The sequence below is a fragment of the Nilaparvata lugens genome, chromosome 10 (assembly GCF_014356525.2).
Source record: "Nilaparvata lugens isolate BPH chromosome 10, ASM1435652v1, whole genome shotgun sequence".
Lineage (NCBI taxonomy): Eukaryota > Metazoa > Arthropoda > Insecta > Hemiptera > Delphacidae > Nilaparvata > Nilaparvata lugens.
This window is the reverse complement of record NC_052513.1, coordinates 19,783,575-19,807,927: the sequence shown is the minus strand read 5'-3', so window position 1 is coordinate 19,807,927 and position 24,353 is coordinate 19,783,575. Positions and strand designations below refer to the sequence as shown.

Genomic DNA, 24,353 nt, shown 5'->3' with positions numbered 1-24,353 from the left:
GTCCAGAGCTATACCCAACTAAAACAGCTGGCTCTGGACAGACAAAGATGGAAAGCTGCCAACCAATCGGACGATTGAAGCAGAAGAAGAAGATAGTCCATGGATTTTCTCATTATTTTGTGAAAAATAGAAATTGCTGAAACTTTGTGATCTTATGGTCTTTGATGCGAGGAACACGAATCTGGAATCAGATTTGCAAAATTCTTTACCGTTCATTAGATATGCCGTTTGAAAATTTGCAAATTTTATGTTTAAAGTTGCATAACTCACTCATCTGTATAGCAGCTGGGGTTGTCAAATTTGGATCCGACATTTCTCAGGTCAAGCTTTATCTATGGTGCAAATTTCAGTCAAAACCAAGATTCTTCTGGCCAAAGAAATTCATGATGTCTAATGATTTTTTACAAAAGCTCTTACCTTGGATAAAAATTGATTTCGGTATCTGCATACCAGTAGCTTATCAATCATATGCTCCGCAGAAAAAGAATAACATTGCTTCCTATGAGAGGGTACACACTAACTACCATAATGAAAACGTATGACCACCATTGTATCTTATGCGAGTGTTCACGCATGGCAGAAAAATGAAAATTTCAAGTTCTTATGAAAGCGTTTACACACTAGCAGAATAAGAATGTGTGAATACACTCTTGAGAACCAATAATTCTATCTATTTCTGTCCGGCAGATCAAAAATTCATTAGAAACCAGAGCTTCAAATCTGTAAATCTATTTAATTTATTATTATCCATTTTATATTATCTACTTAAATCTATTATTATTTCAATAATAAAACTTGCAGCTTAGTTAAGGCATTGAGAAGAAATATCATAAGAAGATATCCCAAGGTAAAGGACCGTTATGTTCCAAATTTCACTGTTAACTCAAGCCGATAGTCCTAGTACAATAGTTCTTTTACTTTCCTTGCCCTATTACCATAGGTAAGGAAAGTATTGCTTTCCGAAAAAAATTAAGGTACCCAAATTTCTAAATTTCTATACGTTTCAAGTTCCCCTGAGTCCAAAAAGTGGTTTTTGGGTATTGGTCTGTATGTGTGTGTATGAGTGTATGTGCGTCTGTGTACATGATCAATTTCCGACACGAACAATTTCGAACAATTCCAATTCAAGATGGCGGCTAAAATGTTGTCAAAAACAGGGTTTTTCGCGATTTTCTCGAAAACGGCTCCAACGATTTTGATCAAATTTATACCTGAAATAGTCATTGATAAGCTCTATCAACTGCCACAAGTCACATATCTGTAAAAATTCCAGGAGCTTCACCACATCTATGCAAAGTTTGATTTTAGATTCCCAATTATCAGGCTTCAGATACAATTTAAACCAAAAATTTCAAGTGGAAGAGATCAAGCATGAAAATCTCTACAATTTATGTTCAATAACATTTTCACCTAAAATTTAAAATAAGCTCGAAATTCGAGAAAATGTTATTATTTCAATATTGCAAACTGTTGGCAACTGTTGATTCTATTAAATCATTCACTATGAATAATATGAAAAATGATCTATTATAATTAACATTTTTATTATGCATTTTGTATGTATCATTCATGTTTTGTAACTATGTAATTTTGGCGAAATAAACATTCTTATTCTTATGAAGAGATAGCAGCCTTCGTGTGTCTCCAGCTTTATTGTCCTGTCACCAGCTGGTTTGGATCATTGAATAGTAGAGTTGAGATGCGCGAGTACACTAGCGTCAGGTGATAAATTTTCATAACGGCAAGGAAAGTTGTGTGAGTGCGCCACACCAGATTTTTTCGTGTAGCTATGTGACGCTGGTAATCTCTCATGGCCGTTCTTACAATTTCGCCCCAACAAAACAGTAATTATAGACAGTAGTCGGCTTGAGTTGTCAAGAAATCTGCTTGAAATTTGGAAAATAAACGATCTATACGATGTGATATCTTCTTATGCTATCTTTTCTCTATGGCTAGTCTTTCTATAGACTGATTATAGTTCAGTAATTAGAATTAAACTGAACTATAGTTCAGACAGGTAATTTGAAGTAATTTTACTTCAAACTATCAACATTCCTCTATATTACACTAAATCTTCCCACTCAATTAATACTAACAGTTTGTAGTTTTCCATAAAATTAAATACAAATTGATTAAATAAATATGCACAATTATAAAATTAAGTAAATCTTACTATTAGAATCCTAAAAGGAGTTGAGGATTTCACAAAAAAAACTTAAACCAATTTTCTTCAAAATACTTCTCATTTCTCTCAACAACTCACTTTCCATTATTGAATTAGAGAGTGATAATTGAAGCCACTGAAAGTTACAAAATAGACAATTTTCAAAATAAATACAACATAACAGCAGAATAATCGTAACAAATTTAACAATAAAATAAATCTAGTAACTATCAAATACATCTATAGTTAGGTCCACGTTATAATGGCAGTGGAGAAAGATAGGAGAGCAACGTTGCCGATCTTGTCAATGTGTTCTATAGACGGTAGCTGATACAGGTTTATTGATAAAGAATAAGAATAAAAATATTTTATTTGTTCAAGAACAATTGAGGAGCTGGGTGCAAAAACGACCTCAGGCGGCTGAGGTCGTTTTTGCATCAAACGGTTCAAATCATTCTCCATCATTTCAAGCACATGCCATCAAAATCTCATCGCTGTATCTTTAAAACTGATCAAGTTATACGGAATTTTCTGTCAGCATGCTGGCAGACTTTTTATATAATCAGTGCTGAACGTCAAGTCGTTGATTCTGAAGGCATCGCAGCACTGCACCTACGGTTTTCTAGGTTATGCTCTAGGTTACTATGAGTATCAATCTTAATAGTTGAATAGTTCATTATTCTAAACAATAGATCAATAAAAGTATTATAATAAAAGTATTGAATATATTTGAGAGACATGACTTTCGGCCTTGAAACTGTTGATGGATGCAAAAAAGACCTCAGTGGACTTATTTTCTATGATAAATATAAAAGTAATAAAAAACTATTTATTCATCATTTCAGTAGCAAAATAAAGAGAAAATATTGAATTTTCATTGATATAAACATTTCTAGAGATTGGGTGTGATAATATTGAGAAAAAGTATGAGAAAATCTTTACATGCAATTTTCTCAAAACTAAAAGACTGAGGTCTTTTTTGCACCAAACTCCTCAATTACATGAATGCATGAGTCTCAAAAGTATCTGTATTCTCTTTTCGAAAGATGAAACTTCGAAAGGAAAATTGATATGAGCGATAAGAAGATGTAATAATATTAAATGTTAATTCTCGTTTAAAATAATCAATTAAGCACGAAATTATATTTTTCAATAATTTCACAATTAAGATGTAATATTTTGTTGATGAATTATCAATTCCACATTGTTGAAAGACGATCAGGCAACAGAGCAAACCGAGAAAGAGATAGCGTTATCCGCTTTGTTGAATGATAGACAAGTATAGCAATACCATTGCTGAACAAACACTGCCATTATAACGTGGACCTCACTTTAGTGACTATCAACTAAATCTAGTGAAATAAATCTTCAGTTTGGGTGGAATACTTTAATAAAATTAATACAACCGAAATAAAATAATACTTGCAATATTAAAAGATAAAGAAAGACTCAGATAGTATAATTTACTATATATTATTACGTATTCTCTCGAAAGAGATTGATTGATTATATGCCTTTATTAGGGCGGAGTTAGGACTCCTGGTCCTCTCTGCCACACAACCCTACCTACTATCAAGAGAGATAGTTACAATTAATCTACTTCGATCAAGCCGGGTTGAAAATTTATAAAAAAATGTTGAAAAGCTAAATAACGGGGAGAAAACACTACATCAAATCCCTGGGGTAAATTACAGAGCTTATTATGCTTATCAAGGGCCTCAATATTACATTTTTAAAAACCAACCAACAATATTTGAATTTGATAAAACTTCAATATTCAAAGCAAGGTCTGGTAACAAGAGTATAATATAGTTTAAATTATTGCATGGAATTGTTCAATATAACAGATCTTTGGTACTTACTTTGAAAATTTTTATAAAATATAAGTAAATTAGATTTCATATAAAAATAATATAAAACTTCAAGCTCAATGAAGGCCTACTTAAAATCCAATGTTGGAATAAATGAGCGTAATATAATATAAAGTACTATAGTAGTTAAAACACTGCGAATTCAGAATTGGAATCTAAAGATAAAAAATTAGAAATTGAAATTCATAATAAATTACATTAGAATATGAACAAACATGTTCAGCTCTAAAATTCATGAAACAATAATTATTACATACCTACTTATAAAATCAAAACTAGAGTCTGTCAACTATAAATTCATCATGAAAATGTCTCAAATACAAAATTAATGTAGCTAAATTTTCTATTTCATATAGTGAGGTCCACGTTATAATGACAGGGGAGAAAGATAGGAGAACAACGTTGCTGATCCTCTGTCTTGTCAATGCCTTCTATAGACGGTAGCTGATACAGGTTTATTGATGTAACGGTTCATTCTCGTTTAAAATATTTTATTAAGTAAGAAATTATAATTTAAATAATTTCATAATTAAGATGTAATATTTTGTTAATTAATTATATTTCTACATTGTTAAAAAACGATCCGGCAAAAGAGCAAATCGAGAAAGAGATAGCGCTCTCCGCTTTGTTGAATGATAGATAAGGATAGCAATACAATTATTGCTTATCAAACACTGCCATTATAACGTGGACCTGACTATAGAATGGAAAGACGTATTTGGGATTTTGTTTACTTTCAACTTAAATTTTGATAAAAAACAAAACCTAATGGACTCATGCTATCTACTGAAATCAATTTTCTCGCGTATACATGAATTTTCCTAGATTTTCCACAGCTAAAACGAAATTTTATTCGACTAGTAATGCTTACGACAGAAAGAAAATTCGGAGCTAAATTTTCCGCTGTACTATGATGAGATTGTGTTTAAAATGTCAGTATTCCTTACGTATAACATCAAAGGCTTTCCATTCAATTAATACTGACAGTGGATCTCATTCGCCAGACATGCACTTACAATAGATTTAATAGTTTTAATTATTAAAATTTTAATTGTTCACATTGTTCTACAGTGAGGTGGGCAATGTCTATGGAATTTATATAGGATTTACTTTTGTTTCATAAAAGTTTCTACACCAGATAACATCGTCACCTGGGTGAAATCTTCTTCGTCAAGAAATGTTATTCTTTGAACAGAATTTTCATTCACATAAATTTGCCAAAAATATTCTCGAGGCAGGTCGGCGATTGCAGAATTGCATGAGACGTTTCAGAAGCAGCTAAGCGTTTGCCTGAAATCGAATACAATAAAATTATAAATATATACAAGTAAATATACAAAATATTGAATGAAAAAGACTAAGAAATTGTCAAAAACCACAGATTTATTGATACTTAGAAAGACCGGTTTCGGTTATTACACCATTGTCAATCTCTGATAAACTCAGAGATTGTTTATCAGAGATTGACAATGGTGTAATAACCGAAACCGGTCTATCTAAGTATCAATAAATCTGTGGTTTTTGACAATTTCTTAGTCTTTTTCAATCAATATGAATATAATTACCACAATATCAACTTCTCAACTACACAAAAAGTGAAATATACAAAAGTAATGAATCTGATGAGTACTCTATCGTGAGGTTGAGGTTATAATGGCAGTGGAGAAAGATAGGAGAACAACGTTTTAATTATAATTGAGACTGAATATTCTGTTTAATTAATTATATTTATGTACTGTTGGAAAATTATCTGGCAACGTTGCGGAGATAGAAAAGGATAGCGCTATCTGTTTTGTTGGATGATAGACAAGGATAGCAACAGCAATGTTAATAATTAAATACTGCCATTATAACGTGGACCTCACTATAACTTCTATAGGCAGTGAAGAAAGATAGGAGAAAAACGTTGCCAAGTCTCTCCATTTTGCCACTGACTGTACACAGCTGTTACTCAATTCATCCCATTAAATTTAATCTAATAATATTTATCATTTCCTTGATCAATCAATCAAAATCAAAATCAATTTATTTCCATGAAGAACAAAAAATACAAAATATTCATTTTTTACATTATACTTGGAATTTACACTGCAAGGTCTTGGGACCCGTGCGCAGTGTAAGAGTGTTGTAAAATTACTAACAATTTTTTTTTAATCGTACTGTATTTGCTATGTTTTGATTTAAACTAGAAGAATATGAAAAACTGTAAAAAATAAAAGAGAAAAAGACAGAAAGAACTGATAGATAAAGAAAGAGAAAAAGACAGAAAGAACTGATAGACAAAGAAAGAGAAAAAGACAGAAAGAGCTGATAGATAAAGAAAGAAACTGAAAGTTTAAAAACTAATATAACTGATCGAAACGCCATTGTTAAAGATAAGTTAAGTTAAGAAATTTTCTGTATAGAGAAATAATAATATTGAGGTATAGTAGAAAAAAGGGAAAAATATAGAAAGATATATAGAAAAAAGTGACATAATAGATTTATTTTTCATCCAAAATGTAAGTTACGGAAGCCTCAGCTGACGTCTTTCACTATCTCTATGGAGACAGCTAAGATTATGATGTTGATTAAATAAACAATCATTCTTTGTCTGAGTTTGAATGAGACGTTTTATTCCTATCTACTTAACTGGTGCCGAAACCAAAATATTATCTAGTATTTTTAGTTGAAGTTAATAGGAATTTTCGGATAGATTTTGAAAATGCCAAGGAAAAAAAAAGAAAAAAAATACACTTGATAATTTGTGATAGACAAGTTAAAACAGTTGAAGATAGAAGAGAACAACAAGAAGTTGTAGAACAATATCACATTGGAAGGACCAACCATAGAGGGGAAAAGGAAACGTTGCAACACCTGAAACGGCAGTATTATTGGCTGAATATGGCCAAAACAATAAGAAATGTGCTGGGAAAGTGTGCAGCATGCAATATAGCAAAATATGACAGAAAGCCTTACAAGACGCCTCAGATGGTCACACCTACTCCCGCAAGACCAGCAGAAATAATTCAAGTTGACATTTTCTATTACAATAAACTGAAGTATCTTACTACAATCGATTGTTTTACAAGGCTTGCTTCTGCATGGATTTTAAAGAATAAAACAGCCAAGTGCATGGAACAAAATTTACTAGCATTTTTTGGGCTCTTCAATACCCCCAACATGTTGTTAATGGATAAAGGAAAAGAATTCGACAACAATCGGATCAAAAAACTTTTAGAGGAACTTGGTATCGACAGCCACTTTACTACAGTAGGACAATCATCCGCAATCTCATGGAATGATGGAACGTTTACATAGCACGCTAACTGAACATTTGCACTTATTAGAAGTTGATAGAAACATCTGTGGGGAAGAAGCAATGGCAAGAGCTATTCTGGCATATAATAGTAGCATACATTCTTCAACAAATTTTTCACCATTTGAGTTAGTTGAGCATCCAGAGGAGCATAGAGAAGTGGAGAGAAAAATCATGAACGAGAAAGTTCGGAGGACAAAAAAGTATAATTTGGAGGTGGCTGAAGACATGAATAAAATAAAAGTAGGTGACATAATCTTCAAGAAAAATCATCACAAGAGAACGAAATCGGATCATAGATTTGTTGGACCATATGAAGTGATTGATCTACTACAAAGGAACCAAGTGGAGGTAAAAAAGCAACACAACAATGGACGAGGTAGACATGAAATTGTGCATTTGAGTGAGATTAGAAGATCGAAAAGGAACTATAATGAAGATGAGTAAGGAAAGATTTCCAAAATGTTTTTATTATGTTGTTTTCCATGTTTTGTTTTTATGAGTTCTATTTACATCTCTATAATAGAGATAGTAAAGACTGGAGGGGGGTAGTTACGGAAGCCTCAGCTGACGTCTTTCACTATCTCTATGGAGACAGCTAAGATTATGATGTTGATTAAATAAACAATCATTCTTTGTCTGAGTTTGAATGAGACGTTTTATTCCTATCTACTTAACTTGTATTTTGATCCTCCATATTCAAGCATTCACTCAGAAAAGGCGATCTGTAATATTAGATTCTTTGATCCATTTTTCCATTTCAACAATGAGCTTGTTATTGATGCTATTTGTTATAAAGTGATGAGGGATGAAATTTACCAATCTAGAACAAGTGAACATGAACTGTCTCCCACAAACACTCAAATTTACTCTGGAAGACTCAAAAGTCAGGCTAGACGGTCTAAGGCTAGTTACATACACATCGATTTTTGGTCGTACGATATTTTACCGTCCTTATAAATTCTATTAGATTGAACAGATGATTTCAAACATATGATGTTTGCCAAGTTCCGTTTAATCTCATAGAAATCATAGTGACGACAAAATATCGTACGACCAAAAATCGATGTGTGTGTAACTAGCCTAAGGTTATAAATTGATTGTCGTAAATTATACATATGTTTATTTTTGTTGATATTCAGTAATAAACTTTTTATGTATAGTTGTCTGACAGTTAAGACATTGAACTCTGCAAATAAGTTGCAAGTAGGATAACGTCTAGGCTTGCCTAATATTGTTTTTATTAAATGTTTCTGTATGGTGAATATCTTATTTAAATGACAACTCACTGCTCCACCCCATGCCAGTATACTATACTGTAATATGGACTGCGCATAGGCAAAGTAAATTATTCTTGTTAATCTGGAATTTTTAAGTTTATTAAGGTTAAAAAATTTATAAGTGAGGTATTTCATACGGTTGCACATGTTATTTATATGTATATCCCATTTTAAATGTGGGTCTAAAAAACACCAAGATATTTGGCTTTATCTACTTTTTTTAATTCTGGACACTGGCAAGGAGCTTGAGGAGTGTGACTACAGTTCAGTGAGTGGATCTTAATTGAATTCACATCATTTGGTTGGCCCCTTGCATCCGGAGAAAAGGTCATAAAAATACCTTTTGTAACATTAAGTGTTAATAAATGCTTGTTGAACCAAGATTTAACCATTTTCATTCCTTCCTCACTAGACTCAACCACATCCCTCCACTCATCACCCGTAAATGTCAATGTTGTGTCATCTGCAAATGAGACTGTAACACCATTTTTTATGTTCATTTTAAGTAAATCATTTACGTAGATCAAGAATAATATAGGGGACAATACCGTTCCCTGTGGTAGACCATATTCGGATAAAAAACTTTTGCTGGTTTCAAGATATTGACAGCGATCTCTAAGATAGCAATTGAATAGCTTTAAAGGAACATCTTTAATACCTATATTTTCCAATTTTTTTAGTAATATTTCATGTGGTATAGTATCGAAAGCCTTTGAGAGATCTAATAGAATGACTAATGTTTTTTTATTATTGTTAAAGTTATTTGATATAATATTGACTATAGTTGTTATAGCATCTTGGGTACTTTTGTTTTTTTGAAAGCCATACTGGTTTTTATGAATGATTTCGTATTTATTAAGGTAACTAACTAGTCTGATTTTTATAATTTTTTCCAATATTTTTGATAAATTATTCAGTAGGCTTATAGGACGATAGTTTGTAGGATTGTTGGGATCGCCAGATTTGAATAGGGGTATTATATTTGCAATTTTGAATTTTTCAGGGAAACGCCGTCAGCGAAGCATTTATTTACTATTTTGTTAAGTGGCTTAGCAATGTATGAGGCAATTATTTTCAAACAGATATTGCTTATAGTGTCAATGCCCGCAGCAGAGCTATTTTTTAGTGTTTTAATGACCTTTATTATTTCATATTCATTTGTTGGAAAAAAGAAAAAAGAATGTGGTGATGATAGAGGAGCTGAAGTGGAATGTGTATTAAGGGTTGATGATGTGTCTTTGAGATTTTCATTTTTGAGTATTTCTGCAAAGGATTTTCCCACCTGAACAAAGTGATCATTGAGAGTTTTCGGATCAATTTTGGGCTTGGTTGATGATTTTTCATTATTCATAACTTCATTGATATACTTCCAAGTTTTTTTACTATTACCCTTACATTCATCAATTCTTGTTTTATAATAATCATATTTGCAATCAGTTATTAATTTATTTAAAAGTTTTTTGTAGGCTGTATATTCTAATTTTAAATTGTAATTGAAAGGTTGCCTGCTTAGTTTTTTATGCATTTTATCACGTGTACGTATAGAAATTATTAGACCTTTGGTAATCCAAGGTTTTAAAGGTTTAAGTTTATGAGGTATAGTTCTATAAGTGCTGCTATTTTCTATATGTTGAGTGAGAGTGTTTGTAAAAACATCGACCAGCTCATCAATATTTGACTCAGAATTCAACATAGATTCCCAATTCTCATTTTCCAATTTTGATTTGAGTATATTATAATTTATTTTTTTAATAAGTTGTTCGCAATTTATTTTTTTAATACTATTGGTAACTCCGACTTGAAGACATGTGCAAAAATGATCCGTGATATTTGTTTTGAATATTAAACCAGTAACATCATCAGAATTGAAATGTTTATTTTTAAAAAAATATATGATCAATACAAGATTCTGAATTATTATTTATTCTTGTTGATTTATTTATGTAGGATTTATATCCCATGGATGATAAAATGCTAAAGTATTCGTTTGCTATATTTGTATTACTATTCAGGTCAATATTCATATCTCCAAGATAATAACATTTTCATCAGTTTTGAAGTATTGCAAGCATTCGTCCAAGTTATTTAAAAATATATCAACAGACGATGCCGGAGAACGGTACAATGCGATAAGGATTATAACTTGCTTAGTGTTTGGTATTTCTATCTTGATGATAAGAGAGTTAGTTTCCTGAATGTCGTATTCAATCACATCAACCTTGAAATCATCTCTTACAAAAATACAAACGCCATCACATTTATTGAGCTTCCCTGGCCTGTTTATCATTTTGTATCCATTTAATTTATACTTGAAAGAATGATCTTGAGTTATCCAAGTTTCTGTAAGTACTATAATATGAAATTCAGTTAAGCAGTTCTGTACAACATAGATAAATTGATCAAAGTTTTTCACAAAGCTACGAATATTCATTTGTAATATATTGAGAGAAGAATCCGATCTGTCTGGCCGATAATCAAAATATTGTTTATCTCGATAGTGTCATAGCATTCCAATAACGTTTCTTCTTCAAAGTCATTTATAAGAACCATTAAATTATCAGGTTAATTAGGAAGAAAGAAAGAGAATGAAAAGAAAGAAAATTGAGAGAAAAAAGAAGAAAATTTAAAAAAAAGTAGAAAATAAAATAGGAATAATTTATAAATATAAGATGAATAGATTTGAAAGGAAAGGAGGATAAATCGACGCCTCCACTTTGCCCTAATAAAAGAAATTCTACAATCAATTAATTTTTCCATATATGTAAACTGTAGCACATGGCCTATTAATTATTAATGATATACGTTTTTGGGAAATACAGTAGAACGGACATCACAGAATCGAGAAAACAATAAATAAATTAATAATAAAAACTTTTCTTGTCACAATTGTACTGAAATTCTTCTATAGTCTTTTAGATAAAGTAAATAATCGAAAGTTTGTAATTGAAAATTCAAGGTTGATCATATATTTGTCTAGATCATCCCTGCAAAAGACTCTCTTCACACGTGACGTTGGAGTCTCCCTGATAAGAATCTTTCCCTCACGCACCACACAAAAGCAAGTTTATTTTCATTTTTCAAGCCCCTGGCCAAACCAAAAAGATGCTTGAAGTGCGGAGATAAGTGTTCATTTACGTAGATGTTGCTTTCTTCCAATTTTGCACATATGTCCGTTGTCTTAAGGTTTCTCTTCTTCTTCTTGATAAAATAATTAATTTAATGTCAAATTAATTTAAAAAAATTTTTTTTTCATAACTTGATTCAAAAATTTGCTTTCATTACTGAGATTAGATTTTTATTTCTATACAAACCTGAAATGACGGCTAATTTAAAAAACTGTGACACAACAATCTGAATTTCAAAACAACAGAAATTGAGTTATTTGGTGGATATTCTACTCCAATTTCTTTTAAAAATGATAGAAAAATAGAAATCCTATTTGAAAATAAGTAATTTCAATGGATTAATACTGAAATAACTTTTCAATATTATTTATACCGGTACGAGTAGGTCTAACCTATACGGGTAGGATTTGTACAGTCACTGTCAAAAGTAAATATAAAATATTCTGGGAAATAGACAACACTGCAAAGCGAGAGAGAGAGAGAGTGAGAGAGAGAGAGATAGTGCTATCTATTTTGTTGTATGATAGAAAAGGACAGCAACAGTATTGTCAATCGTACACTGCCATTATAATGTGGACCTCACTATATAACTTCTATAGTTTGTTCGAACATAACCTTAAAGTCTGAGTGCAAAGCTCAGATTGCAGCATGCGGCTTTATGACCAATGTTATTCCTTACGAGAATAGGAGTACATTGTTGCCATTTTCATGCTGATTCAATAAAAATAATATACTCTCTCATTGTAGCTCTTTCTGTTACACATTTAGCTCACAGGCTTTCTGACTTCATACATTTAAAATATTAGAATTACAACCCCTAAGTCACCCCCTTATCACATCCCAACCAATGAGAGAGTAGCAAGTTGTTTGTCGTTGTGACAGATACCGTTTGTGATTGGTCAGTTCTCCATGACTCAACTCCCATTGGCTGTTCTCATAGTAAAGAAATGCTTTCTGATAAAGTTATGTAATTTGAGCAAGAGTGAATGAATGAATCAGTTCACGGATAAGACAATAGAAAATCTGTCGAGATCTATATAATAAGAGAGAGTAGGGTTGTGTTTGTTCGCATCAAAACATGTCAATTTGTGGATTGCATACCGGAAAAACGGGAATGATTTAGATCTCCAAATTTTGCACATAGATTCTAAAAATATCAATCTCTTGCACCTCGAAGCCCAAATTTCAATTTTCCTTCTAGATTTTTCAGAATTCAAGTTTGAAATTCATTCACAGGACATCAAGTTCATACGGCTAACAGTGTTCCATTGTGTGAAATGTGTTTTTTATGAGGAGGTTATAACATTGTTACAAGACTTATTATTTCCGCGGGGTCGTGGTCTAGCGGTCCCCGATTCTTCCATTTTTTTCTTGATTTTTTCCCTCGAAACGTATTATTATAAATGATTTTTTAAGGAAATTGTTTTCATTATGATTGAGATTGGATTTCATCAAATAATTATTCAATGTAAAATTTTTGCAACCAGTACAAATGAAATGGACATAGGTTTCACGCTGTATCATTGGAATTCATGAGAAAAACATGAACAGATAACAATAAAATTAGTAATAATTTATATTCTTCAGTTATGATGTACTATCAGACACAAATTCGGAGTAAAACGAATATTGTAGGTATTTTTTGGGGAATTGGGGAAACAAAAGGCTGCTTGATTAAAATTGTGGAGGATCTAATCGATAATAAAATTGATGTATTGAAAAAAATTAATATGATACTGTAAGGTTTTCAAGTATTATGTCTTCTTCAGTTATCTATTATATAATAATGGAAAAATTTGCTATCACATATGGGATGGGAAATACATGACTGACACATCATCAAGTCTGAACTACTGGACTGATTAATCTTGTAATTTGCATAAAGATTCTTAATTTACCGAGGATGGTTATAAGCCTATTTTAGATTCGTCAAAATCTGTAGGTGAGGTTTTCAGTTTGTCAAGTTTTTAATCAGACCATTGCGGAGCACGGGTTACCTGCTAGTAATTAATATAATCCCCAAAAGTAATCCAGAATTCAAAGTTTTAAAAAACCATTGATCCAGTGACTAATAGCTAATACTAGTCCATTTAAACATGTATACCTCTCAAGAACTCACAGATACTCTGAGGAATTATTCGACCAAGAAGGTTTATTGACCGAGCGAAGTGAGGTCTAAGATTCAAGACGACGGTTTGACATTTCTCTTAATGTTTAAATGTCTATATGTTGCGCATTTACGGCGAAACGCGGTAATAGATTTTCATTAAATTTGACAGGTATGTTCCTTTTTAAATTGCGCGTTGACGTCCAAGGTTTTTGGAAATTTTGAATTTAAAGGATAATATAAAAGGGAAAAGGAGCCTTCTTCATACGCCAATATTAGAGTAAAAATCTGGTGTGGCGCACTCACACAACTTTCCTTGCTGTTATGACAATTGATCAACTGACGCTAGTGTTCCCGCGTATATCAAATCTACTATTCTAAGATCTGAGACAGCTGGTGACAGGACAATAGCGCTGCAGACACAAAGTCTGCTATCTCTTCATAGTGAATGATTTAATAGAATCAACAGTTGCCAACAGTTTGCAATTGAATAATCTTATTTTCTCGCATTCCGAGCTTATTTTCAATTTTAGGTGAAATGTTACTGAACATAAATTGTAGAGATTTTCATGCTGAATCTTTTTCACTTAAATTTCTTTGTTTGAATTGTATCTGAAGCCTGATAATTGGGAATCTGAAATAAAACTTTGCATAGATGGGGCGGTGCTCCTGAAATTTTTACAGATATGGGACCTATGGCAGTCGATAGAGCTTATCAATGACTTCTTTAGGTATGAATTTGATCGAAATCGTTGGAGCCGTTTTCAAGAAAATCGCGAAAAACCCTGTTTTTGACAACATTTTTGCCATTTTAGCCGCCATCTTGAATTACATTTGATCGAAATTGTTCGTGTCGGATCCTTATAGTGTAAGGACCTTAAGTTCCAAATTTCAAATCATTCCGTTGATTGGGAGATGAGATATCGTGTACACAGACGCACATACACTCATACACACACACTCATACACACACACACACACACACACACCACACACACACACACACCACACACACACACACACACACACACACACCGACATTCTAAAATGGCTGTTAGATGCATTTAAATTCATTGGTTGATTACTGATAGAGGTAGAGAAGATGAAAATTGGAAGCTCAAAATAATAAATATATAGAGGAATAAAATTTGTATAGAATATAGGTCTACAGTAGAATAATTTGAAGCGAAAGCCTGGAGTTTAACCAACCGCGTTTGCGCGCAGCGGGGCTAGACGTACGCAGATCTCAAAATCAGATCACATTCGTCGTTATTTAAGGCAGATAACCACCCCCGCAATACTCTTTTGTATTGGTATATTGAGCATTCCCCCGGCTGACTAACAAACAAAGGTGCATTCCGCAGAATTACGTGAACCAGATATGTCACATTTCTGTCGCAGACAGATCTCATATTACGTGAAACACCAGAATGATGGAGATATGAGCCGCGGGTCAGGTAATTGTGTTGAGAGGAATTATTGAAAACAATCTTATTTTTAAATGCATAGGTCATAACAGATTTGATGAAAAGTTTTTTTATAGTGAGAACATTGAAAAAATTGAACAAGAGATCTGATGAATAAGTCCTTTCCAGACCTAGTCCAGCCTTGATAATTGCTTTCTGAGTTATAGATAATTCTTTAATGTATACATCACATGCACCGCCCCATGCAATAATACCGTATGTCATGATGGATTGAGCAAATGAAAAATATACCATTCTTAATTCTTTAACATTGAGGATACCATGTAATTTAGAGAAAACGAAGATCAACTTTCTCAACTTATTTTTCAAGTAGGCTATGTGCTGCATCCAACTCAGTCTATTATCAAAAATGATACCCAGATATTTTATTTCATTTACAGACTCAATTGACCTGCAGTCACATTCAACATCCCACTCACGACCACACATGTGAAGTTTAAGATCCAACTGGGGAGGTGGGGCACGTTTTTTGTGAAGAAAAATAGGCATGACTTTGGTTTTACTAATATTCATACTAAGGATATTGCTATCAAACCACTTTTTCAGTCTCACTACACCACTATTTGCGGTCCTGTACACTTCTCTCCAGCTATCCCCCTCAAAATACACAGCAGTGTCGTCAGCAAATAACAAAATTTTCCCCATAATATTGCTTTCGATTATGTCATTAATGTACAGGAGAAATAGAACCGGACCAAGAGTACTACCCTGGACTACTCCATAGTCTATTCCCTGAACATTACTATATGTATTGTTGATACTCACAATCTGTTTACGCTCAGACAAGTAGCTATTGATCCATGAATGAGCTATCCCAGCAATACCATATTTATACAGTTTTCTCATCAAGATGGAGCGGTCTATAGAATCAAAAGCCTTGGTGAGGTCAACAAATAGAAGAAGAATGTATTTATTATTATTAATACCCACCCTTAAAAAGTCGCTTAAGCGATAAAAGCAGTTTTCTGAGTTGCAATCGTCCCTGAAGCCGAATTGAAACTCAGTGAGTAGGTTGTTAGTTTTTATGTAATTAGTTAATTGTTTTTTAAAACATTTTTCAATAACTTTTGAGAAAATACTAAGTAATGATATAGGACGGTAATTATTAAGGTCAACTTTACTACCTGACTTGTGGAGAGGGATTACTTTGGCAAGCTTAAACAAATCAGGGAAAATTCCGGTTCTGAAACTACAATTTATGATGTGGCAGAGCGGGGTGAGAAGAATATCAATATTATTTTTTATCAAGTTAACGGGAATATCATCACAGCCAGGGGCAGAGCCTCCCCGAATTCCCATCACACATTGGCGAACGTCCTGTTCTGAAACCTCTCTAAGAATAAATCTGGATTCAGAGTCAGGTGGTGTAAATGGAATTGTTCTGATATTGGCATTATTTTGTCTTATTTTTTGAGCTAGATCAGCTCCTATGTTAGCAAAAAATTTATTGAAGTCATTGGCAATATCTAGTGAGGAATTCAATGTATGGTTATCACTGGAGCATGAGCTTAAGAAATTTTGTACTGGAAAAGGAGTTTTATTGTTATTTGAACCAGATATTTCATTAATTGTTTTCCAAAATTGTTTAGGGTTGTTAGTTGATTCAAATATTTTCTGTTTATAGTAAGCTTTTTTAGTTGTTTTAAGAAGTCGGCTTAATACACGGCGATACTCGGTGTAATAATTTATCAGTTGCACATTAAACGGCTGTCTTCTAATTACTCTGTGTAAATTATTTCTTTTTCTAATTGCCCTGACAAGGCTTAAAGTGATCCAGGGCTTCAGTCTTTTATCAGCACTCCTCCTCGGATGGGACGAGGTTGAACGCTGATACACACTTTGAATTAATTCAATAAATTTAGTTGAACTTGTGTTCGGGTCATCCGAGGAAATGACCTCGCCCCATGGCTGTTCAGATAGAAGATTTGAAAATATTGCAAGGTTTGTTCTCTGATAGTCATAATTTGAACGAATTTCCGGCCTATTTATTATATTTTGTTTTATAATTATACCTATTGGATAATGGTCTGTGATATCATACTTCAATACTGACGGGAAAAGGGAATTAGTATCATGATGTTTAACGAATAAATGGTCAATGCAAGATGATGAATTGGCTGTTACTCTAGTTGGTACGTCAATACAGCAAACGAAACCAGCTTCATATAATGTATCAAGGTACCTACTGCTAATGTTATTAATTTGGTCGCCGAGAATATTGCAGTTGATGTCGCCAACAATCAACTGGATAACTCTATTATTATTAAGTTGATGATGATGATTATCAATATTGTTATTATTATGATTGATATTATTTTCTTGATATCTATCCCCCAACCCATCGATAAAGCTAGCCAGGTCAACTCCGTGACAACGATAAACACAAAGTAAATTGTAGCGTTGATTATCCTTATCACAAACCAGATTAAGACACCGCAATCCTCCGACATTCACTTCACAGCAAGAATACAGCAAACTCGAACTCACATAAACTACTATTCCATCATTCTGATTGTATTGGGTAGACGTTTGAAATATTGCATACCCATCAAGCTGGTCCGCGCATTCAACTCCATCCATCCAAGTTTCAGTAAGAACTATGACATCGAATTTAAAATTGATGCTTTGAAGTAAAAGTAATAATTCATCAAAGTTCCTTCTATAACTTCTTATATTTAAATGAAACACACTCAATCCAGACTGACCATTCATACTTAGGAAATCACCATACACACTGCAATCATCAAACACACTACAACTTACATGCCTAAAATCAGTTAAATCATCCAATACATTCATAGCTCATTCTTCGCTCGAGCCGTTAATGATAAAATATTAATAAAGTAACCAACAAAATAAGTTTTAATCAAAATTCATTTAAAAATTAAAAGTAGCTTCCAATCTATTGGGAGAGAGAAAAAATTTAGTGATAATATAGATAAATGATTAAAATAAAAAAAAACAAAAAAAACAAATATTCCGAGCTTATAGATCAAGATAAAAATATATACTACATATCAAAATAAATAATTCTGCTATAATACACTTTTGAGATTCATTATTCAGAGAAGCAGGATAGCTTTAATGAATTTATGTTTTTAACTATTAATTAATAATTTTGTTTATGATAAAGATTTTATAAATGATACAAAAGGGATTACTCCCATAAGAAAAGGAAACTCCAGACTGAAATTTTAAAAATTGGATACTTGAAAATGGAATAATAAATATAAATTAAGTGAATAAAAAGTACGTAGGCTATCATTAATATAAGTAGATATGAAAATAGAACTTATTGCTCAGAAAATGAAGAGGACTTTTTTATGATAAATGAATAATTGATTGATTGAAATAGTTAACGAATTAACTTACTAATAATAATAAGAAATTAATTGAATTTCTGCTTGAAATAATGATAGATATCATGAGGAAAACATAATTCGGCTATTCATGGCCCGCTATTTAATCGATATGAAAGAAATCGCCATTTAAAAAAAAAATAATAATAATAATGAAGAGTAAATTTTAAATAATAGCACACAATTTATGAAAAACATATTAAGAGATTCGAAACAACATGAAACAGAATTGTAATAGTCCATATTGATAAACTACTTATATGATCAGAATAAAGTTATTTCGATTTCACTAGCTATAAATAATAAAATGAAAGTATCCCTTATATGTGACTTACAGTCTGTTTAATCGCACATATGAGCCTATCTCACCACGCTTTGTCGAGATCCTTAGCGTCCATAATTTTCCTTATGGGACCATCAACGGTTTTCCGCACGTACAGCTTCCCTTCTCGTACCCACGCATACGCCAGCATATTCTGCTTTACATAACTTTTAGCTATGCCAAGTAAAATCTTGTTTTCCACGGTGAGGTGTTCATTCACAAAGATTTTTCCCTCTTTGAAGTACTCACTTAGAAGATTAGTCTGAATTACTTTCATTTTACGAGCAGAAACTAACCAGGCAGCACGACATCTTCTAGAAGTAAATTTCACAATAATAGAGGGATGAAGAGAGTCTTTTCTTTTTGGCAGTCTGTGTGCAATTGAAATGTTAGAGAGTTCATACGGCACGCCAAGGATACCCGCGAGTTTTTCAAGTATTGCGTATACGTCTTCACCCTGCGTAAAAGGAACACCAGATATTTCCAAATTAGACAGTCTAGTATATTGGTGTAGTTGACTAATTTGGTTTTTTAAGTTTAAATTCTCCGACAAAAGTGCATCACAGTCCTTTTTTACCGCAGCACACTCAATTTTTACAGCGTTAATTTCGTCTCGAAAACCACTGATTTCCGATCGCAGCCCTGAAATTTCGGATTCAAGTTTTTCAAATTTGATATCAATCTTCTCACTGAGGTTTTTTATGGCCTCGGCCAGTGCACCGATATTAGAATCACTTTTTGAAACCGAAGTTTTATCCGATTGAGTAGAGTCTTTACACTCACCGCATTTCCAGGTCTGTTTCCTGGCACCCATCTTTCGAAGATTATCCGAATTTCCGACTTGGCAGCACTCCGAATGAAATGATTTTTCACACGCGGAACATAATATAATGTTTTTGGAATCCGACAACAGCCAATGGTAGTTGAGTTATGGAGAACTGACCAATCACAAACAGTATCTGCCACTATGACAATGGTTGGGATGTAATTGGTTTAATTCTTCATAGCTGAACATCTATCAGTTGAAGTCATTACATAGAACTCCTTCCTATTTTGTTGGTCAGCGGCATTCCCAATATTTTCATTGAATGAGTGTAGCAAGCTCTTATTGACAACTAAAGCCTCTAGCCCTTGTACATTCATGAGTATTATGTTCAACGATCATTTTCGATTGCTTCCATCAATCAACTTCAAATTCTTCACACATATATTCTTTCAATCACCATACAGATCTGGTGACATTTGCTAAAGGAAAATACTATCTATAGACTATAAGAAAATAATCAACTTATGATAATTAATTTGACCTCAGAATGACTTATTAATTTATTTAATTTGGGTAATGTGATCTAATTCAGACACGAATCTTTCCATGCAAATCCCAATAGTAATAAGAATTTTGCAGAATATGAGTTGCATGCTCGCAATATTCATCTTATAATTATCTCTGGCCTCCAGTAACACGAAAAATAAAGTTGATGAAACTTATAAGTTGATGATGACCTTCTCTCAAATTAATTAAATAGTGAGTGAAGTGGCCCTACCCTGATGTTGTCCATTTATAAGCAGTCTGTTGGAGGTTCACGCCCAGTTAAAAGCAAATTTCAGTGAGTGATCCAGTTGAGAATACCAGGATCCCTATCCTAGTTCTTGAGCTGATATTCAATTGAGTGATCTACCATCTACTGTGTATTTAGTTTGTTGTGTTTTCCACACTCATCAACATGGCTACTTCCAAAACTTCACATCAAAGGCAGATGAGGAGAAGGAGAAATGTGAATCCCCATTTCAAAAACTTTCTGGATAATACGTCATTGCATGGGGTGAAATACATTTTTGATTCGAACAGACATTGGATAGAGCGATGTTTTTGGTGTATAGTTGTGATATGTTTCATTATTTCATTATTTGCGATATACAGAATGAAGATAAATGAATGGAAAGAGGATCCCATGACGATAGAAGTGGCAACCAGTCCCTAACATTTCTCTACCCTGCCTATTCCTGTCTTTACCTTCTGTGGTCCAGTAGGTGTCAAAGAGGAAGTTGTTGAATATCTTCTGAATAAACTAGATGTTGATGATATATATAAGATTGCAGACATCTTAGGTATGTCAAGAAAAGCAATTGATGAGATGTTCAATATGAGTTCAACTAGAAATAGTACAGATAGTAATGGGGAAAGATTCTTTATATCTGATTTGAGTCTTGGAACCTTTTTTCATCATATCTCTGATGACTATGAATTATTAGCAGTACAATTTGAGTCTGCATTAAACCGTCCCACCTTCTTGTTCAGGGAACTCTGCTGGTCCATGAACATGCTTCCACCTTCCAAGATTTACAAGATGAATACGGTACAACATCATTTGGACTCAGAAATGGAAAAAAATATTGGAATGAACATAACGCTTCAATTGAATATTGAATTGATTCATGGATTTCCGTCATATACAGAACATTGTTATATTGGAAGAATCGACGTTTATCAACCAATGAAGTTACCAGTTTTAATACATCAATCAAAACTAACTTATTTTATGACTGAATATGAGGAAGATGAAGAGGAGGAAACCAAGTTGATTGGCAGGGACAATGAATATCGGTTCACAATCCACAATCCTTGGGATGTCCCTAGTCCATTCATGAGGTGGCATCGATTCCAGCCATCAGAAGACTCTCGCATTCTCGTTGAACCTGAACTCATAATAAAATATCCAGTCGATGATAACGATTTTCTGTACAAAGTTCCATATGCCAAGCAATGCTACAACTCAACAGAGAAAACATTGGAATTCTTCCAATATTATAAACGACAAAACTGTTTAATTGAGTGCTCCACCAAGAGAGCTCTGAGAGAATGTGGATGTGTTCTGTTTTACATGCCACACAACGAATCAACATACATATGCTCTGATGAATACAGCTCCTGTGCGTTGAATGTTGCCAAAGCCACTCATTATGACACAGGTGAATGGAAATTTGTAGATTCTTGCGACTGTTTCCCATCTTGTAACTACACCGACTACAAGATTATATCTTTTGAATCATTTCCTATCGTACCACAACACGAAGTTAATATTATATTCAGGAAGGAACTTATCCATCCAAAAGTTCGTACCTACACATACAATAACAATGAGATGATAGATTCTACCGTTGTCTACTTGGATGCATTCCTAGGCGTGAGTATAATGACTGTAGCCGAAATATTCTACTACATTTTGTTGTTTGCTATTGATTATTTGAAAAGCAAGATACAGCGAATGCTTAATTGGCTGTATGTGTCATGAAAACTAAATTTGAATAAAATTTTGTAACTGAATGTCTCCTTTTTCATGCCAACAACTACCAAACCATACCAGTACCATACAAACTTTCAAGAATAATGTTCAAATCACATCTTAATTGGACAAGGATTGAAGATTTTAAACCACTTAAATGAGCTGACCTGAGTTGCTTCAGTGCCTTATTCACCCTCTCGGTTCAAACTGAGTTGAATCAGAAAACGGTTCAATCTTGGGGTGAGAACATTTTAATAAATATGACCATTTTATTATGTAATCGATTAGCTTTGAAATAGATCGTGCATTTAGGCATTAGTTTGAGATGTTTCGATTTTTGTTTGAGAAGTAATAACCGGTATTAGTTGTGATTATTAAGGTTTTTCATGAAGCCTTACATTTGAAATACTCGAGTTACAACCTCCAGCCAGAAAGTTATTCAATTTACCAAAAATGACCACAAATCACTCAATTAGAAGTTATTTTTGGTCATTTTTGTGTAATTGAATAACTTTCTCAAAATTGATATTTTCAGAAAATGTTTGTTTTATTCAATCAACAATATCATGAAGAATTTATACTCTAAATCTCATGGATCTAGCCCTTACTGAATTGGAAATGTCCTATCAAACTTTAGGCGTTTATATCTCAATTGATCGGATAAAAAATGGTTTCCTGAGAAAACTCTTTTATTTTGATAGCTTGATGAAATACAAATCGAAAAACTCAAAAAAAAAAAAAATATCACCAGTAGAAAGTTTATTTTTAGCCTTTGCACAGCCTCAAGTCAATATTATATCTACAATAGTCTCCAACTTATTGAAGGGTTCCCATACATATGACTCACTCTAATAATTAAATTCCTCCGCTTTCAACAAACTTACCACCAATTGTACCTGGTCCTCCTCCTCACTTCTCCTCCAACGACAACCGCAACACCTGTTCGAGCGTCTCCTCCTCGAGCCGCCTCTGGCGTTCGTCCTCCAGTCGCTGTCGCTCGCTAGCCTCTATGGCGGCCAGTAGGTCGGGGTCAACGACCTCCTCGCCTTGATCCGGGTCAACGACCCCTTGACCGGGGTTAACGAGGCCCTCATCGAGGTCAGTGACCTCGTCTTCGCCGCTGCGTCGCCGCCGGTAGATCGACAGACTCGCTTGGATCGCCCTGTATGCGAGAAAAGGAGAGGAATGCAAACAAGCGGGATGGTGAGTGAATAATGGTGTGTGCTGATACATACAGGTGTGACAATATAAATGCAAAATAATTTCGATAAAATTATAAAGATAATTTGAAGGTGTGACAATGTATAACTATGGTTTGGCCATTATTGATACTAGGGTAACAATGCTCTCCCTCTACACTAATTAAATACCGGGTGATTCAAAAAAGACTTTACAACTTTGAAAATTCATATAAATCTTTTTAAACAAGATACAGAGCTGGTTTTGGTGTTGTTTTAAAGGAAAACACTTCAAGTTTTTTATGTTAAATTAAAGATGTTCTATGTGACTTCCGTTGGTTATCCTGCAGACATCCCATCGATAGTCGATTTCTTCCCAGACTCGTACTAGCATTGCAGGTGTAACTTGCTCAACAACAGCGCAAATCCTTGCTCTAAGTTCAGGTAGAGTGGCTGGCAAAGGAGGTACATACACCATATCTTTTATAAAACCCCACAAGAAAAAATCCAGCGGTGTTAGGTCTGGGGAACAAGGGGGCCATGCAATTGGCGCATTACGGCCAATCCACTGATTTGGAAAGCGGTCATTAAGAAAATCCCGGACGACAGTCAGATAGTGTGGTGGTGCGCCATCTTGCTTATTTTTCTATTACTCTTAATTTTCACTTGTTTTGTATATTTTCACGCAGAAATAAAGTCAAATTTTTATTATTATTATCACTAGTAGTTCTGTGAACAGTAGACCTCGCGCTCAGTAAGTTACATTGACCTGTTGTTATGTTCTCTCAATAAATAAATAGATAGTTTATCGATTTAAAATGTCTAGAAAAAATCCTAAAAAACATAGAGCTTTCTGTCCTATCGTACCGTGACGTGTC

At 33.4% G+C, this 24,353-nt stretch overlaps 1 protein-coding gene across 4 annotated transcripts in view; it reads right to left on the bottom strand.

Moving 5' to 3' along the window:
• Positions 1 to 2,224: 2,224 nt before the first annotated feature.
• LOC111046592 (ankyrin repeat domain-containing protein 13D) overlaps positions 2,225 to 24,353 on the bottom strand; it is a 49,122-nt gene continuing 26,993 nt past the window's right edge. For all 4 annotated transcript variants that reach the window (XM_039436502.1, XM_039436503.1, XM_039436504.1 and 1 more), the window contains 2 exons: positions 23,182 to 23,459; positions 2,225 to 5,325 (listed from right to left, as the gene is read on the bottom strand). In XM_039436502.1, coding sequence (XP_039292436.1) covers positions 23,207 to 23,459 — 253 coding nt within the window. In that variant the 3' untranslated portion in view covers positions 2,225 to 5,325; positions 23,182 to 23,206. The remainder of the gene's footprint in view (positions 5,326 to 23,181; positions 23,460 to 24,353) is intronic.